We start from the raw sequence: 19287 nt of genomic DNA, 5'->3' as shown, positions 1-19287 counted from the left end.
TTCCATCACCCACAGTAGAACCATCTCAATTGCTATTTGGGGTGCTCATTGCCTCTTCTACGAACATAAACAAACAGCAAACATAGGAACATACTTGAAATACATTCAAATAAAAAGTTGAGTAAATGCACCAATACCAAACAAATGCTGCCTGACCACATCAAAAGAGTTCCAGCTTCTACTTTATACTGATATATTAGCATCAGATAAAGATGCTAACATTTTCCACCCTTGACCAACAAAGTTTACAATTCAAAGTTATATTACCAGAGTTAGGAACACAGAAACTAATCCAAACCAGCAAGATTTTCAATAGCTTAATCAATTTAGAAGGCTTTGTTTGGACATGTAAAACTCAATTTAAGACTAGCTGAAGGAAGATAGAAGGCCAACGTTGAGCTCATTGTCACTCAACTAAAAAGGCCTAACTACTTGCAGATGTCATAAGCATGTCTATGGAGCTTAGGAGACATGTAGACAGGTGAAAGAATTGAGAAAGGGACAACAGTTATGATAGAAGCAAAAGAGAGGAAGGATGCTGCCTCACCGAATGGACTTAATACATGGATAAAGAGATGTCTTTTTTTCCCAAGTGGATAATGCATAAGCAAGTGACATCTCGTCTCATCCCGGTTATGCAGAGTCAGGCTCTGTTGCATCTCAGCTCCACCATGAGAGATGTCAACAAGATACATATTTATCTTTAATTAACCAATTTTACCCATCCTAACAGTATAATCCATTTTGAATAAAACTTAAATATAGGCTGAACCAAAATTTAGTCCTTAGTAGAATATCACTACTCAAGACCTTAAAGATACAACTCTATGCGCAGATATAGTGAAAATAACTTTAAGTTGTAACCATTGAGAGGACGCGACAAGACAAAGTTCAACTGATCAGCAAAGAGGATCATAAGGTTCCAGGTACAGAGGGAAGGAGAAAAAATAAAAGCCAGATCTTTCAACAGAAGTAAAAAACGGTGAACAAATTGTAGTAAGAGCAGACTATCATGGCGCTGCATGGGAAGATACTCATGTTTTGAACAAACTGTGAGGTGCTGTGTAAGGTCGATAAGTCATTCCAAGGATGATAGATCTTGTTGCATCTGTTACATAACCAGGCCTAAATTGCATGCATGTGCTTTTTTCTTTGTCTTTGGTTTTTTTCTTTTTGGGGGGTTTGGGGGGCCTCTCTTTTTTTTAAATAATGCTGGTGTCAGGGCAAGCTTGCATGCACCTCGACTATTCCACCAGGTACCTGTTACCTTCCACTACCAGTACTGCATAACTCTATGCAACGAGGCCTAAGCAGATCGAAAACAATCACCTAACATGTTCCCTCTGTGCTGGGATTTGAACCCTTGTCTTCCTGCTTTTCATCTCACTTCATGGATCACTAGCCCACACCCTTTGGTGTGACAGCATGCATGTGCTATATGATCGTAACCATTGGCATATTATAGGGTTCAAATGCCACTGCTAGCAGTCTGGGCATAGTATAGAAATGTTCACTATCATTAATGCAATCTACGATTGCCCTTTGCAACAAGGATCTTTATTTCATTTTCATAGTCGCTCATTAAAGAAAGTAATTAGGTTTTCAATCAAAACCACACCTTATATTGGATGGCAAATTTACATGACTATACGGGGATGAAAAAGCCCCTTCATCCCACAGAATGAAGTTTTCCAAGCATTATGTACATATACAAACATTCACATGTCACTTAAAGAAGCTAAACAAACATTACTTTTGCCTTAGAATACGCAAAAGCTATTCAACCTTAGACAACTAGCTGCACAAACCAAAACCTATTTGGCAGTGAGCAGGCTGTAATAGTTATTATTAACTCATACACTATGAAAATTAAGAACAACAAAGAGGGCAACGAACCAAGCCATTCTCGTTGCACTCGGGACATCTCCTGAGCTGTGCTTCATCCTCATCAAAATACTTCCTGCTTCCATCACAATTCGAGCAAGGCAAGAACCTCACGTCCCCGCATCCTTCACAAGTATAACCCGGTGGCCTAAGGGGAAGTCCTCTTAACAACTTCGCCAACTCGCCCACTTCGTTCATTTGCTTGATAACTTCAGCTCCTCCAATGTACTTCCCTTTGACGAAAACTTGTGGCAAAGTCACACTCTTTTCGCCCAAAACATTCTGCAATTCTTTCTTATACGCACTGTCCATCGAAATATCCCTTTCGTCGATCTTAACCCTATAACTCTTAAGAATCATCCTCACAGTATAACAATCCTCGAACGTTCTCCGAATCCCACGAAGACTCGTAAAGTAAATTACCACACTGTCCTCCGTTCCAGGCAGGAAAATCCCGAAATCAGAAAATGACGAAACCCTAGAATCGGAATTGAAGGATTTCAAATGCTTCGTAGGGCTTTGAGGTTGTAAATTTGACGGTTTACGTGACTCGAAAAGAGAGCATAGCTTTTTAACGGTACCTTTGAAGGAACTTCCCATTGATCCTATCGATGAACTGTGCAGTTTTTTGACGGAGCCGTTACGTTCGATTGAAGGAGGAGAAGGGTAGAAATATGTGACGGGCTTTTCTGGGAATTCAATTGGGTTAACGGCAGTATGAACCGTCATCGATCGGTTAAGTATCGATGCTTTTAGTTTTTGGATTTCTCTGTGTTCATCGTCCCTAAAACGATCCATTATCACCTGAATTTCTTCGAAATCAATTTCTTTTTCAGGGTTTAGATAATATATTTTTATGGCGTGGATAGGAAGCAATTCTTGAGACAGAATATTGAAATAGAAATCAAAGAAATTGTAGAGAGAGAATCGTAAAATCAAACCGAACATATATGAATAGGCGGAAAAGGGAGCGGATTTTTTTTTTTGAAGAAGAAGAAGTGGAAATGAAAATGAAGGTGGGAGAGGGGCGGGGGGGGGGGGGGGGGTCGGTGACGGGTCGCTGTCGACGACGACTGTTTAACACATAGTGGCCTTTCCTTTTGTGTATTTTTTCTCTTTTTTGCTTTTATCCTTCCGGAACTTTCTTTCCTTCTTATTTCTTTTGAAAATTTACGAAATATTGGTTTATTTTTGAATTTTTTTTTAAAATCCAAACTAGTATACGTACCCGCGCAATATGAAATATAACATTTCAAAAAGAATATTATATGAAAAATTTAGTAGACACAAAGGAGCATTAAAATGCTACTATTATTTTATGAACATATAAATGTACTGGATATTCATACATTTAAGTCATGAGGAAATAGACTTATCCATTAGAAAACATGTGGTGAAGAAAGAATGTAGTTTAAATATGACACATAGGAAAAAATAATTGTGATTGAACAACATTTATGTTAAAATAACCACATTGTTGTTGCTACATATCATAGCTACTGCTTGCAAAATACTTGGTCCTTAGTCATTCATCATTATTTTTTTGAAGTTCTAGTAGTTGTTGTGATTTTAGCTAAACTTTTAGTCAAATAATGACTTGACAAACAATACCGAAACGGCTAGAGCTAGTATGATACACCCCAAGAAGTTAGCACATTGTGATCATCAAACGCTCATTTGCATTGAAGTTTATAGTAGAACTGTTGGGAAAGCCAAAACATCCCAAAATGTTCGATGTCTTAGGTGATACTGTCTCCATCGGCGAAGCTGAAATGCAAGGCAAAAGGGCAAAAACATTGAACAAATGCATTCATACATCGACTTTTAAAACTTTGGACAATATGATTTATGCATCCTATACATTATAGAACCAGTAAAAAGACAGTTAAAGAACGTCATACCAGCAATAATTAAATTGCTTCTTGTTCCGAAAGAAACTTGAGATTTTGGATGACCTAGGAAGCAATTCTTTAGAACTGATAATATAAAATAAGATGAATTAGTAATGAACTTAACTTTAAAGAAGGTTAGCACCAACCAATAAGTATGAACCAATAAGTATGGTCATGATATTTTCAAAACTAACCTAAAATAACTACATAAAAATATTTAATGTCCACATTGTTTCAATGAAATATTTATGTCAAGGTTGGCACAATAACAACAATAATTCAAAATGCGAAAATTTTACTTCGTAAGGTGTAAGCTTTAGAACATAAGTAAAAACCCAACAATAGTAAAGTAGTTCAATTGAAGTGAATCAAAATTACTCATATGAACCTCAATGTTATCGATGATTTATTTTATACCTCCGAAATTAGAAAATATTGATATTCATAAAATACTTGACTTCATGGGGTTGATCTTCACTTTGGGGCTAGCAGATACAAATATCTTATCATGAGTCGATTTCAACAGAACAACCTTCATGTTGGTAGCCTTGCACGAGATAATTTCGAGAATGCCAAATGCCTCCTTCATTGACGTTTCTGAAAGATGAAGCGAATAGTCAACGGATTCGTTATTAGCTGGAAATTAGCAGGAATCACCGGAGAATTGATTTTCATTTGAAGAAATTTGGCATTTGAATCCTTTCTATCATCCGTAATCACAAGATATGGAAGTTCCTTATGTTTGAAGTGCACCATGGTAGCTTGAAATCAAAATTAAGATGTAACTCTCCAGAACTGCGAGCAAAAAGAAAATGGGAGTATTAAAATAAATAATACTACGTTGCCAAAAACAAACGATGTAGCTGCAAAATATAAATTTCTTGTCACAACGCGCAAAGCTATGAAAAACATAATGAAATAAATTCAAAGTTGAGGTAAAAAAAAAATTAATACATGTATAAATATACAAAGAATCTGGACCTGTGTTTTGTATATATTGTAGTTTCATAGGTCATCTTTTGAAAGGTTCAAGCAGATCGTGGTTTTAACATTCCTGCAGAGAAATATAAATTTTTTAGTTAGGGGCGCGCAAAGCTATGATGAATAGAATGATAGAAAATTAGAATGGTGTTCAAAAGAATATATGTATTAATATACAAATAATATGGACCTGATGCTTGTATATATCATAGTTCAAAATTCCTCTTTCCAAAGACACAAACGGATCGTGATTTCAATGTGTCTGCGGAGATTTATGATTGTTTTATTTGGGACGCACAAAGTTGTAGAAAGCACAATAGCAGATATTCATAACTGAATAAAAATGCCTATATGTATAAATGTTTTAATAATCTGGACCTGATTTCTGAACTTATTGTAGTTGCAGAAGCTATTTTTCCAAAGGCACAAGTGGATCGGCTTTTTGACGCGTCTGCAAAATAATATAAATTTTTCGTGAAGTCACTTAAAGCTGTAAAAAGCAGAATGAGCTGCAGCTATTGATTGCAAAATGGGAAACCACTTCAACTCCTGCTCCACCAATACATTTAAAAATAATAGGAAAAGGGAGAAAGGGGTTGTGGGAGGCGAGGTAGGAAAATTAGAATTCAACCCAGATGCTTGAGTCACCATTACCTAACATTCCCCAAATGATTTCCTCACTATTTCCTACAACACAAAGTGAACATGATACGTAGTTTCAAGGGTTAGTTGCATATAAAGTTAGCGTCGATAACAAGCATTAAGTACTTGACCAATATAAATTTTGAAAAACTACTTACACCATCAACAGAGGCTTCAGGTGGTCCTTTAAATTAATTTAAGGCCCCTTCATTTAGCCGTCTATAACCTTGTCAGGTGCTATCAAGTGAGGCTGGTAACCATATGCCTCTGACTTAGATAACGGCGAAAAGGCAATAATACAGGCTAATAGGAATACTTTATTATATGGCCATCACCATTTTGTAGGGGAAAAAATGTTACTGATCAGCACAATGTTCCATTGAATAAGCAGTTGTATTACTGCCACCAACCATCTTGACATATGTGCGAGCAAGATTCACCTTAGGTACGGAAGGGACATAACCTGAATTTTAACTTTATGACTGCATATTTTAGCGAGAAACCTATTATATTTTAAAAATAGAGATTGAGAATAATTACCGATTTTGTAAGGATGCATCCGCAGTTGAGGCAAGGAGTATAGTGGACTGTAAGAATCAAGAAAATGCGGATAAACAGTTTAGGCAACTGAGTGACAGTTTTTTATTTGAGATACACGTAAAAAATAATGTATTTGAACCTCTTGAGGAAGCATTAGTGTATCGTAAATGTCACGCCCCAAAAATCGAGGAGCGTGATCGGCACTCAACCGAGTGAATCCGACCGAGCAATTCTGTTAGATTTTATTCTATCCAAACTCATCCACAAATGGAGATAATACATATTTTCATTAATTAGACAAAATAGTGTTCACGTCTACAATACCAAATCATTTCCAAAAGTTTCATCATTTTTAAAGTCTCAATGGACAAGTAATACAACCACAACATTACATATTTTGTCTTCCCAAGCACCAATACACAACCCACACTATGTCTACGGAGCCTTTATAGATAAAGATGAGTACAATGATAATGCTAACAACAAGGCCCCGGCTATACCTCAAACAGAATACACAAAGAACAAAAGATACATGACCCCGGGATGAAGTGAGGCTCACCAAGTCAGTTGGGAAGAAGGTGTGCTGCTATCACTGATCAATATCTCCTGCTGTGGAACCACCTGCATCCATTTAAAGATACAGCGCCCCCGGCAAAAGGGACATTAGTACCGTCGAATAGTACTAGTATGAAAACTAAACACTAATTTAAGAATTCAGAAATACAAGATAAATATGATGAACCGGTGCAGCAATAGAATAATATAGATAACCCTTTAAACCATAGCAAGCTTATTAAAAGCTATCAATAACATTTATAGGATTTAAGATGAGATCCTCTGTAACCATCTTCACACAAAGCGGCCCCGCCGCCTTACCCGATGTATGCAGGTGGAGGTGTACATACAATACCACAACTCTAATCAAGCGGCCCTGCCGCCTCACCCCAATGTATACGAGTGGATGTATAACCACAGTACCAAGAACCTACACAAAGCGGCTATGCCGCCTCACCCCCAATGTATGCGGGTGAAAATGCATCAACGATACCAATACCAATACAAAGCGGCTATGCCGCCTCACCCCAATGTATGCGGGTGGTGGTGCCACACCAATACCAAAACTATACACAAAGCGGTCGTACCGCCTCACCCCAATGTAAGCAGGTGGAGGTGCAGTCCCACAATACCATAATCCCCACACAAAGCGGTCATGCCGCCTCACCCCAATATATATGCGGGTGGAGGTGTATCACAATCACAATCTCTATATCATAATCCCCACACAAAGCGGTCATGCCGCCTCACCCCAATGTATGCGGGTGGAGGTATATCACAATCACAATCTCTGTACCACTTGGCATAATAACTTTCACATAAATCACGACTAGAAATTATAACATGTGGTACATAATCCATAATTTGGGACATATCCTCAATTTATAATGCAATATTATAAGATCATTGGAAGCACGAATTAAATATATATCTTCATCACAAAACTTATCGGAATACTCCGTTTATAATCAACATCTCGGAACTTACAAGGATATTGAAAATTCCAATTCTTAAAGAAGAGTTTAGTCAATATACCTCACTTGAGATTCCTTACACTCTAAATGTTCCGAAATTCTTAGCAACTTCAATCTATTGTAGAAATATAACAAATTGAACCAAAAATTAGGGAGATGCTCATGGTTCTAGTTCATTTGAGCATTTTATCAAATACTAAGTGTGGATTAAGGTTCAAGGCCCTTTTTATGGAGGATTCCATCATCCCACAACCCAATCTTTACTATTTTTAGCTCAATAATCTTACTACACCCTTTGATAACACATGCATGCAAAATAAACAACCCTCTTGCCCAGAAATTATCTTGCTAATTATCCATTTCTACCCAACATTCGAAAGTGAGGGTTAGGGTATAGAATCTTACCTCTAGGATGAAGACCTAGTGAGTTTCCCTTCTTAATCTTCCAAAACTTGAGCAAGAATTGAAAAACAATTATTGAAGAACTCTTTTTCACTCTAGGGCACTCTCTCTCACTTTAAAATATCAGATTATAGCTCAAAAATAGCCCAAAGAGTATATTTAACAAAATAGGGTCGGGTTTTAAAAACCCATAAATGGAGCTCCGGAACGATTCTGCGGTCGCATATGCGACCGCATAACGGATATGCGGACCGTAAAATGGTCGCATAATTACAGACCAAACGTCCAAAATAATTTGTCCATGTATGCGGTCACTATGCGGTCCGCATAACTGTTATGCGATCGCATAATGCACCGCATAATAGTTATGCGGTCGCACAGTCGACCGCATAATTGCCCCCAGACTGGCCATTCTCCTGCTCACTTCTGCGGCCATTATGTGGCCCGCAGAGTGATTCTGCGGTCGCATATTGGACCGCAAAATTATAATTTTTCGCCAAAAATTTTTCTTTTGATTCTCGTGCATTGTTCAACCCAAAAAGTCCGAGCCACGAAACATTATTTTCTTTTGCAAAATTCTACGGGGCCTTATAGTAAACTCGTGCGCAACCCCTATGAAAGCAGTAAAAAGAACAACTAATAGAAACCTAAGTTCGATAAGACAGCCTGCTAAGATAAACACATGAAAAATAATTACCATTTGGCTTAGCAAATTCTACAAAAACAGAAGTTCGAAGGACAAATCCTTCTCAATCCAATAAAAGTTTTATTGTAAAGGTAAAAAGTAGAAAGCTCGATTGTTTTTTCAACAGTTTCACTTCCGCAACGAGGTGTTGTGAAAGTATGGTCATAGTCTAGTATCACCTATTGCAAAGGTTTATTGCAGAAACCCAAAAAGAAAAATTAAAAATAGGCAAAAAGGAGTTAGAAAAAGAAAGAAAAGAGTAAGCAAGTAAACATTATGAAAGTACTCACCTTTATCATATAAAACAAAACAAATACATTTTCTCTGGTCAAGAACCATACTATCAACTTAAATAAATTTAAATATTGTAGTGGAGTCGCAAGCCATGTCGAAAGGCATAAATTTTATCATTTAATTTCTTTTATTGAAAGCTTGCTAATATTCAGAGGTCGAAAGCCACCGACATCCTTTTCCAGAATGATTTCACCTAAAACTATCTTTTTATTAATATGTTTTGGTAATGGAAGTTGTACCACTATACCCATATATCTATAGCAATGCACAAAGTGATTTTAATTAACTTTTATTTGTTATGCATCATTTGATATTCTGCCCAACATTTGCTCATTAATAATATACTTGCAAAACATTAGCAATAAGCCAAAACTGGAAATCCTTACTGAACGAAAAAGAGAAAAAGAGAAGAGAAGAAACATGTAAGCAGCAATTAGGTAAAATTTCCAGCTATTTGATGATACTAATAAAACATGTAACATCAATTCACAAGATGAACTTCTAAATCAGTATTTGGTCGATATATCCCTTTACTGTTGCTAATGGTGAAAGTAATTTAAAATTTATTTTTTCTTTAAACAATGCACAGGACAGGCATCTTAGAGATCAGAGTCACAAACATCAAAGATATATGAGATCCGCTTAGAAAAAGAAAAGGAAGGCAGACGAAACTGTTGCACAATATGGTAGCAGAGAATACCTTTGTAATGGTAGGACCAAAAACATATGGCTCAGAATCAAACTCTGGAAAGCGTGCAACCTCTATAGCATTCTCAAATAGAATGTACACTGGAAGTTGGTTCAAGCTTCCTGCATTAGATCTCCAAATGAACCAGTCAATAGAAAAGTCAAACAAAACAGGTTTAGCACTTCAACACCACAAAACCAATAAATCCAGCTCACTTAACACATGTAACGGTAGAGTAAACAATCACACACCAAGAGGAATGCCAATTTTTTCAGCAGCATTAGGAAGAGTCCAATATCGATCAACTGTCCCAAAAGATAAATTTGGGTTTCAGTATCTGTTAAAGAAAATATATAAGAAAGTGCATTTTCAACACACAAAAAAAGCTCGCAAAAAGTTCAAATTTGGGTGAACAAATAACTAAACTTCATAAAATGCTTCTCTTATAATTTTGATCATAATGAAGTATAGTACTCACGTTATTGAGAGTTCTGTGAAAAAGGAACTTGTGCATACGCAAGTCGGTGTGGAGAAACCACAAATTCGACCTGCCAAAGGTGACTATCAGTAAAGTATTAAGAGGGAACAAATACAGATATTGTATCAGATAATTTATTAGCTCAGAGTAAGTCAAAATAGTAAAACATAATGTTGATGAGATAATAGATAACCATACCAATTGAAGCTTTCAACTATTGTTTCTTAAGCTTATTTCCAGTATGGTTTAGAAAAGACAGGAGGACGAGAAGCACATAAGTTATGAACTTTCAGATCAAATTTGCTTTCATTCTCCAAGTAAATATGAAAAACTTCTTTGTAAACTACATTTGTTGCTTCATTTGAAATTTTTCCATCATCATCATAAACCAAAATCCTTAATCCCTTTCTGTTTGTAACTCGTGATAGAGCAACATAAAGCTGCCCATGTGTGAAGACTAGTTTTTTCAAATATAACCCAACATGAGATAAACATTGTCCTTGACTTTTATTTATAGTCATGGTAAAAGATACAACTATTAAATATTGTCTTCGCTGGAACTTAAAAGGTATTCTTGTATCAGATGGAGTCAACGACATTCTCGGAATGAACGCCTTTTGTCCAGCCATATTTCCCGATAAAACTTTTGCTTAACCCGATTTTCAAGTCTAGTGAGGATTAATCTTGTTCCGTTACATAGCCCTGAAGATTGGTCTATATTTCTCAATAACATCACTGGGACACCCACTTTCAAAGTGACAACATGATTTGAAATTCCAGAATACTTAATAGTGTTTAGGAATTCAGGTGTATATACGTGTTCCAAACCTGTAAAAGCATCGTCTGACATGCAGATTGTATCGGAACTCAAAAGTGTTTTTGGTTGACTTTGGTTTAGTGAAACCATGTGTTCGTTGATTGATTCAACCATGTCAAGAGTGGGAGCAAGAATTCCTCTTTGTTGTAGGCATGTTATATCATTGCAATGACTTAAAAAATTTGGATATGTACTTTCCACAATTGCAGAAATTGGATCACCACAATTATTTTTGATAAGATCATCAGGGATATAAACTTTTTCAATACCATCAATAGAATTTCCAATCATACCATCACCAATTGCTAAAATCCATCAGAAAATTATCTTAGATCATTTAAATGTGAATCCACCTGATTTCCTTCCAACCTCATATTTTTTGTTAGCTTTAAGACATGACAGTGATTCCACAAATATGAAGAATTAAGGCCAGCATTAACAATATCTTGTCTAGTACCTTTTGGAATGACTGGAAGTATTTGTCTGAAGTCACCACCAAGAACAACCGTTTTTCCTCCAAATGGTCGATCCAAATTGGATGCATCTTTAAATATAAGAATATCTCTTAGAGTTCTGTCTAGAGCTTCAAAACAATATCTATGCATCATTGGTGCTTCATCCCAAATAATTAACTTTGTCTTGACAATCAATTTTGATAGAGGAGTACTGTCACGATCCAAAATCCACTAAAAGTCGTGATGGTGCCTAACACCGCCGTCAGGCCAATCAGCAGTGATTGATCAACTTAATTACTCATTTTAGTACTTTGAAATCATAATTTTCATTAATAAGACAATATGTAATGGAATTCACAGGGTAAAATGATAATACTACGTGAACTACAATAATGAACAACCCATAAGAACCCCCAAAACCCGGTGTCACAAGTACATGAGCATAAACTAGGAAATATAATAAAATACAACATTTGTCTGGAATACAAATTAGATAGGAGAATATAAATAACTGTGATGGAGACTCTATGTTTCTACTAATTTCCATATTTAAATCCATATATAAACCATGTATTTAACTTGTAATAGGTGGGAATCACTTACCTTGTGTTGCTTGATGAAAATCCCCTCAAAATGGCTCCCCAGATTCGGCCAACCCAAGTGAATAATGAAAGAAGAAGGGCCAAATCACGTTCTTAAAACAACTCTGCCCAGCGACATTTCGCATCTGCGGAGCCAATGGCCGCTTCTGCGGCACAAAGTCTGCTTCTGCGGAATTCGACAACTTCTGCGGCACAAAGTCTGCTTCTGCGGAATTCGACCGCATCTGCTGTCCCAGTCTTTCCCAGCAAAATCTGTATCTGCACTTCATTGGTCGCATATGCGATCACGCAGGTGCGGAAATTTCTTCGCACCTGCAGCCTCTGCCCAATTCACTCCCAGCCGCTTCTGCGGCGTGGTCCTCGCTTTTGTGACCCAGCTTCCGCAGAAGCGATCGCACCAGCAACCAGAAAAATCCCAACATTCCCTTAGTCCAAAAATCGATCCGTTAACTATCCGGAATCCACCCGAGGCCCCTGGGACCTCAACCAAATATACCAATAAGTCCTAAAACATCATACGAACTTAGTCGAGGCCTCAAATCATGCCAGACAACGTCAGAATTACGAATCACGCCTCGAATCAACTTATAAATTTCAAATTTCCAAATTCTACGTCTTGTGCTGAAACGTGCCAAATCAATCCGGAATAAATTCAAATTTCGCACACGAGTCATAAATGACATAGTTAAGCCATTCCAAGTCTCGGAACCCCAAACGGACATCGATAACACCAAAGTCCACTTCAAATCAAACTTATGAAGTTCTTTAAACTTTCAAACATACGCCCAAGTCCAAAATCATCATACTAACCTGTTGGAACCTTCAAATCCCGATTCCGAGGTCGTTTACTCAAAAGTCAAACCTTAGCCAATTCTTCCAACTTAATGCTCTTGAAATTAGAATTTCCTTTCCAAATCAACTCCGAACTTCCCGAAGTTCAACTCCGACCACACGTACAAGTTATAATACCTGAACTGAAGCTACGCAAGGCCTCAAACCACTAAACGATGCACTAGAGCTCAAAACAACCGGTCGGGTCGTTACATTCTCCTCCACTTAAACGTACGTTCGTCCTCGAACGTGCTAAGGACTGCTCCGGAGTTGTCCAAAATAACTGTTTAACACCTCGTGCACCTAACCGCGCCACCATAACGTAGTTGAACACATTAGCTCGAGTCAGACTGAAGACCCCCCCCCCCCTTTTTTTTCTTTAGACAATAAGCCTTAGAACCAAATTCCAACCTCCGAATTTCTCTACAAGACCTGATTCTAACATACGAACAGCGTATCAATCACTACACACTGTACCAAAACATGATCATGCACCCATACTGAAATCATACCATGAACAACATAAGTCGGTTGCCCATAATAACATCATCCGACCATAATAGCTGAAATTTCACTAATCTGATGGCCGCAATACATCTCATGATGCATATAAGTCCTGTTCCAACTTTTCAAATACTGCCACGATGTAAGAGATGTGCAGAAATTAATAACCACCTGCCGAATCAACAAATCATGGAGTCTCTCCTCCTGACAAGGACTATTACCTCATTCTGAACTGAATAACGATATTTGCTCTTAAATATACCTTATATTAATCTGATTGTACTAATTTCAGGTCCAATAATCTCATCTCACCCAGTACAAGCTGCTCAGGCAATAAGCCATCTCAAACACTGCAAAAAATATCATATGACGCCATCAACGCGCCAACAAGCTACAAACTCGAATATGACACATAAAGAGGAATGAACTCTAGAAAAAGAACTACCCGGCCCGCCTAACGAGTAAAACGGCCGAAGGGATGCTATGAACCTTTCTTAGAGAATGAGAAACAAAGCACATAAAATAAGTGTAAGGAACAAGGCCCAACATCTCACTGCTGCGTCGTGCAACCCGATCCAATATGATACTGTTGTGGCGTGCAACCCGATCCACACAACATGCCCGTGGCAGCGTGCCACCCGATCCAAACAATATACCCGTGGCGGCGTGCCACCCGATCCGCACATAACAAGTAGCACACACATCAAGCCATAACCCTTACAATTACGAAATGCCCGAATATCGACCACAAGCATGCCAAGTGCATAATACAAATCCTGGGGAGACGGATAGCGCCATACGCTCGAAACCCAAGCACAACTAAGGTGCAATAAATGACCTGCATCTCGAGAGCCATCCTGATCATATAACACCACAAGCTACACGGGACCCCAACACATATGCGAATAATCAAGCCGTCTCAATCCAAAATAACTCCCTCAGTTCATAACCAAAGGAATAGAACGCCTTCCAAGCATAAACTCTCACATTAACGATATTACCAAAACTCCCCGTACTTGGTTTCAATCTTTAACAATTGAGTGACTAACATGTCACACTTATACAAATCTCCCCGTGGGGGTACGCTCCCATGACCTTTCGCACCAGGTAGCAAAGTCCTCCATACCACCAACCGTACTAATTCTGTAAAGCAAATCAATACACAAAGCCTCTTACACAGGACACCGTTCTCAGGTGACACTAAGATAACGCTAGCTTACTCTGAACTTCCGAATCCTTTCCCCCGCTCCTCCGAGCTCAGGACATTCTCATCAAAACTGAACCGAAATCTTGATCCTCAACCTCCAATTTCCATAACTACAGAAAAATGCAAACCTTAAGTTGTGGTCTAAATCGCCAAACTCTTTCGCGATCCATTTACACATAACAAGGCCATTTAAATCAAATACTTCACAATCAATCAAATTATGGGGGCTGCCAATCCCGCACGTATAACCACAAACCACCTGTATAACTTAACACGCCGAAGGAACTGATCATTGCCACAATTATGCTGATTCAAACCATTACTAACCGACCCACCTTCTTTCAATTTACTCTCGACTTGACTTAGCAATACTAATAGCTCCATTCAAAAATGTAACGAACCAAATCCACACTCATCCCAAGTGACCCGGTGTCACAAGTGCATGAGCATAAACTAGGAAATATAATAAAATACAACATCTGTCTGGAATACAAATTAGACAGGAGAATATAAATAACTCTGATGGAGACTCTGCAGGCTACAGATCGTAACATGGAACGCATCTCACGGTAAAGTCCTAGCAATAGCCGCGCCTCTGCGCCCAAAAGACCACCAGACATATATATACCTACACAATAAGTGCAGCAAGTGTAGCATGAGTACGTAAATCAACGCGTACCCAGTAAGTATCTAGCCTAACCCCAGAGAAGTAGTGACAAGGGGTCGACAGCGATACTTACTAGTGGTCCAATAAGACAGATACAGTAGAAGTAAACAGATATAAGCCAGAGTAAATAAACGAAACAACAAGTATAAATACGTAGTAAATTCTCCTCTCAACAATAACTCAAGCTCTCAGCTAGTAGTTACCTCCTCAATCGGAGTATATATAGATATAACGGACCTCACCAGATGGGTCGTCACAGTTCAAATCAGGAAAACTCCCAGATATACTGGCCTTTTGTCAATTATTACGCATGATTTCATAAGAGTATTTTATAGATATGCCGAGGCGTACGGCCCGATCCCATCATAATATGTGCACTGGCGATGGTCGAACGACACGAACCATAGATACATCTATTATATTGCCGAGACGAATAGCCCGCTCCCATGAGAGTGTGATACAAGTCCTGCTGAGGCAAACGGCCCGATCCCTTTATAATGTGCGCACTGCCGAGGGTCGAACGGCATGAACCATAGATATATCTATTATACTGCCGATGCGCACGGCCCGATCCCATTAGAATAAGAAGATTTAACGGGTCCTTGACCCTACTCACGAATAGACGTGTGAGTTATAAAATTTTAAGGAAACCTTTCGATGAAAATGCATAACGCGGGAGAAATTCGTAAGAGGAGTACAGTTATTTCGCGGCTAATCATGAAGCCCGTCGAATCTCTACAATAGCAAATCTATTACTCTACACAAGTCTAGTCTCAAGTCGCAACATAAAATAAAGGAATTTAATAGGCAAGAGACAACTCAAGTAAGTACAGTTATAGCATGGCGGGAGCCTAAGTCTACCCGGACATAACATAAATCTAGTTACGTACGGATTCTCGTTACCTCGTGCGTACATAGCCCCTGCAACAAGTATCACATATCAAATACATCACCTAGGGGTGGTTTCCCACTCACAGAGTAAGACATGAGACTTACCTCGCTCCAAAGTTCCATAACCGGCTCCAACGCCACTCAAACATCTCAAACCGATGCCCGTTTATCCAAAACTGGTCAAACAATGTGCAAACCAATAAAAATGTACTCTAATATTCATAATAAATCAATCCATAACAATTTCCAACTTCGCTCGAAAAGTAAATAAAATCCACCCTCGGGCCCACGCGCCCGGATTCCAAAATTGTTTGAGTTACCCATAATAATTCGAACTCAAATATATGATTTATTCCCAATTCCATGTCCAGTTTCGTGGTCAAAATCCAATAATACCAAATTCTAGATTTCCTACCAAAATCCCAAATTTCTACTAATTTCCATGTTTAAATCCATATATAAACCATGTATTTAACTTGTAATAGGTGGAAATCACTTACCTTGTGTTGCTTGATGAAAATTCCCTCAAAATGGCTCCACAAATTCGGCCAACCCAAGTGAATAATGAAAGAAGAAGGGCCAAATCACGTTCTTAAAACAACTCTACCCAGCGACATTTCGCATCTGCGGAGCCAATGGCCGCTTCTGCGGCACAAAGTCTGCTTCTGCGGTGTTTCATTCGCAGGTGCGATTTCGCTTCTGCGGAATTTCTACCGCATCTGCGGTCTTAGTCTTTTCGAGCGAAATCCGCATCTGGGTTTTTTTAGTCGCATCTGCGATCATGCAGGTGCGGGAATTTCTTCGCACCTGCGGCCTTTGCCCTGTTCACTCCCAGCCGCTTCTGCGGCGCGGTCCTCGCTTCTGCGACCCAGCTTCTTCAGAAGTGATCGCACCAGCAACCAGAAAAATCCCAACATTCTCTTAGTCCAAAAATCGATCCGTTAACCATTCGAAATCAACCCGAGGCCCCTGGGACCTCACCCAAATATACCAGTAAGTCCTAAAATATCATACGAACATAGTCGAGGCCTAAAATCATGCCAAACAACGTCGGAATTACGAATCACGCCTCGAATCAATTTATAAATTTTAAATTTCCAAATTCTACATCTTGTGCCGAAACATTCCAAATCAATCTGTAATAAATTCAAATTTTGCACACGAGTCATAAATGACATAGCGAAGCCATTTCAAGGCTCGGAACCTGAAACGGACATTGATAACACCAAAGTCCACTTCAAATCAAACTTATGAAGTTCTTTAAACTTTCAAAAATTCCAACCTTCCATACTAGGCGTCGAAATGCCCCCGGACCACCCGATTCTCAACCCGAACATACGCCCAAGTTCAAAATCATCATACGAACCTGTTGGAACCTTCAAATCCTGATTTCGAGGTCGTTTACTCAAAAGTCAAACCTTAACCAATTCTTCTAACTTAAAGCTCCCGAAATTAGAATTTTCTTTCCAAATCAACTCCAAACTTCCCGAAGTTCAACTCCGACCACACATACAAGTCATAATACCTGAAGTGAAGCTACTCAAGGTCTCAAACCGCTGAACAGTGCGCTAGATCTCAAAACGACCGGTCAGGTCGGTACAATTACCTTGTTTTATATTACATATTGATTCTTCAATTTCATTGAGTGGGATTGCAAATCTCGAATAAGCTGTTCGACCTCCTAGTAACAAAAGAGATGCAATTTTGCTGGACGCAACTGTTAATACAATGTCTCCTTGAGATCTTATGACTGAGACAAAGTCCTCCAAATAAATGTCTTTCCAGTTCCTCCATGACCATATAAGAAGAAGAATACACCTTTGTCCTCATGCACTGCTGTAATAATTTTGTCATAAACAAACTTTTGCTCCACTATCAATTTAACCAACTTCATGTTCCTTAGACAAAGAGAGCCTATTATAATGCAATTCATCACAAATGAGTCTATTGGTGTTGTGAACTTCTTCTTCATTGAAAACCGATGTTGGCATAGTCGGAAAATCATGTAACGTTCTTCCGCAACCTTTCAATAAATTTTCCAAATTTTGTAGATAAGGATTCTTTAGTTCATCGTTTTTTAGCTCAACCTCTGAAATAACAAAAATATATAATTAAATAATTAATCATAAAAATATAAAGTTGTCATGAATCATATAAAGATAAGAGTAAAATAACTTCCTTTAGAAATTGTAAAAGCAAATTAATGTTACTTTACTACATTGGAAGTCTACATCGAGTATCTCTCCAACAAAATATATAAATAATTAATCACTCATACTTTGCAAGCCTAAATGTAGCATCGTACATTAGACCAAAATTTAATTTGTATACACCAATAATGTAAAAAATGTTTTAACAAATATATAATATTAAAATATGAAATTGAAGGTCGGACTGTGTACCTGGATAATCCAATATTCTTCTTTCTTCATGTAGGATATCATCTGATAATAAAATCCATGTTGCCTCCCAAACACATTCTGATCGTGACATTGAATTTGATAATAGTAACATAGCAAATAACTGCCTAAGATATGATGGCATTCCTCAGCTACTTGCCTCCTTTATGGCATCCACATATTTTTTATCATCATCAAATAAACCCAGTGCGTAACATGCATCTCTAAAAGTTAGATGTTCACGATTGTTGGTTTTGCGTAAATCCTCGTAGAACTTAGGTCCTTTAATGACATTCAACAACATTCTAAAGCAATATTGCTCTCCACTTCCAGGCGGTACAAAGAATATTCTCCCTATTGAAAATGCAGAATTTCTTCTTTTTTCTCATTTTTTTAGTTTTTTATTCCACACAAACTTAAGAGGAAATTCTGCTTAAGTTAATTCCACACAAACTTATGGCCGCAGGTGCGAGTCTGTGACCGCAGAAGCAGCTTTGGGGAACTTGGCCAGTGGCCGCGGAAGCGGAGAACCACACGCAGAAGCGGCCTCGCTTCTGCGAGGAATAGCCCGCAGGTGCGCTTGACCATCCGTAGAAGCGGTATCCCATCCGCAGAAGCGGCCAGTGCTGGGCCAGGGGAATTCCGCAGAAGAGGACTTTTCTCCACAGAAGCGGTGCCGCAGATGTGGCAGTGTCATCGCAGGTGCAAAAAATCGCTGGGTAGTGAGGTTCATTTAAGTCGGGAGTTAAACCATTTTTGATTATTGCTTTCCTTCATTGGGCGATTTTGGAGCTTTTGGAGAGGGGTTCTCACCTAGCACTTTGAGGTAAATGATTTCTATACAATATGAGTTTAAAACATAGATCATGGGTAGATTTTAACATATAAAATTGTAAAAA

General features: G+C 38.4%; 2 protein-coding genes and 1 long non-coding RNA gene across 3 annotated transcripts; all 3 read right to left on the bottom strand.

The window, feature by feature from the left end:
• Nucleotides 1-1535: 1535 nt before the first annotated feature.
• Nucleotides 1536-2884, bottom strand: LOC107763314 (uncharacterized). Its single transcript, XM_016581792.2, has one exon. It carries the CDS (start codon nucleotides 2830-2832, stop codon nucleotides 1870-1872), a length of 963 nt encoding a protein of 320 aa, XP_016437278.1. The 5' UTR covers nucleotides 2833-2884; the 3' UTR covers nucleotides 1536-1869.
• A 1536-nt stretch (nucleotides 2885-4420) lies between these two features.
• Nucleotides 4421-5086, bottom strand: LOC142168405 (uncharacterized). The gene is made up of 3 exons (XR_012698273.1): nucleotides 4948-5086; nucleotides 4758-4830; nucleotides 4421-4571 (listed from the first exon to the last, which is right to left on the bottom strand). It is a non-coding gene; the product is annotated as an uncharacterized LOC142168405 (long non-coding RNA).
• Nucleotides 5087-10245: 5159 nt separating this feature from the next.
• On the bottom strand, nucleotides 10246-11440 carry LOC142168170 (uncharacterized). The gene is made up of 3 exons (XM_075228830.1): nucleotides 11290-11440; nucleotides 10844-11137; nucleotides 10246-10472 (listed from the first exon to the last, which is right to left on the bottom strand). The coding sequence occupies exons 1-3, from the start codon at nucleotides 11438-11440 to the stop codon at nucleotides 10246-10248; spliced, it is 672 nt and encodes a 223-aa protein (XP_075084931.1).
• Between the last annotated feature and the right edge of the window lie 7847 nt (nucleotides 11441-19287).

The sequence above is a fragment of the Nicotiana tabacum genome, chromosome 13 (assembly GCF_000715075.1).
Source record: "Nicotiana tabacum cultivar K326 chromosome 13, ASM71507v2, whole genome shotgun sequence".
NCBI lineage: Eukaryota > Viridiplantae > Streptophyta > Magnoliopsida > Solanales > Solanaceae > Nicotiana > Nicotiana tabacum.
The sequence above is the reverse complement of the archived record's forward strand: the minus strand, read 5'-3'. Positions and strand labels throughout refer to the sequence as shown.

Bases quoted from the DNA above. Each gene is read 5' to 3' on its own strand.
- LOC142168170 (XM_075228830.1), bottom strand. From the start codon at position 11,440: ATGATGCATAGATATTGTTTTGAAGCTCTAGACAGAACTCTAAGAGAT. The intron at 11,138-11,289 runs GTACTAGACAAG...GATGGATTTTAG, and splicing joins ACTTCCAGTCATTCCAAAAG to CAATTGGTGATGGTATGATT. The intron at 10,473-10,843 runs GTTTGGAACACG...TGAAAAAACTAG, and splicing joins GTCAGACGATGCTTTTACAG to TCTTCACACATGGGCAGCTT.
- LOC107763314 (XM_016581792.2), bottom strand. From the start codon at position 2,832: ATGTTCGGTTTGATTTTACGATTCTCTCTCTACAATTTCTTTGATTTC.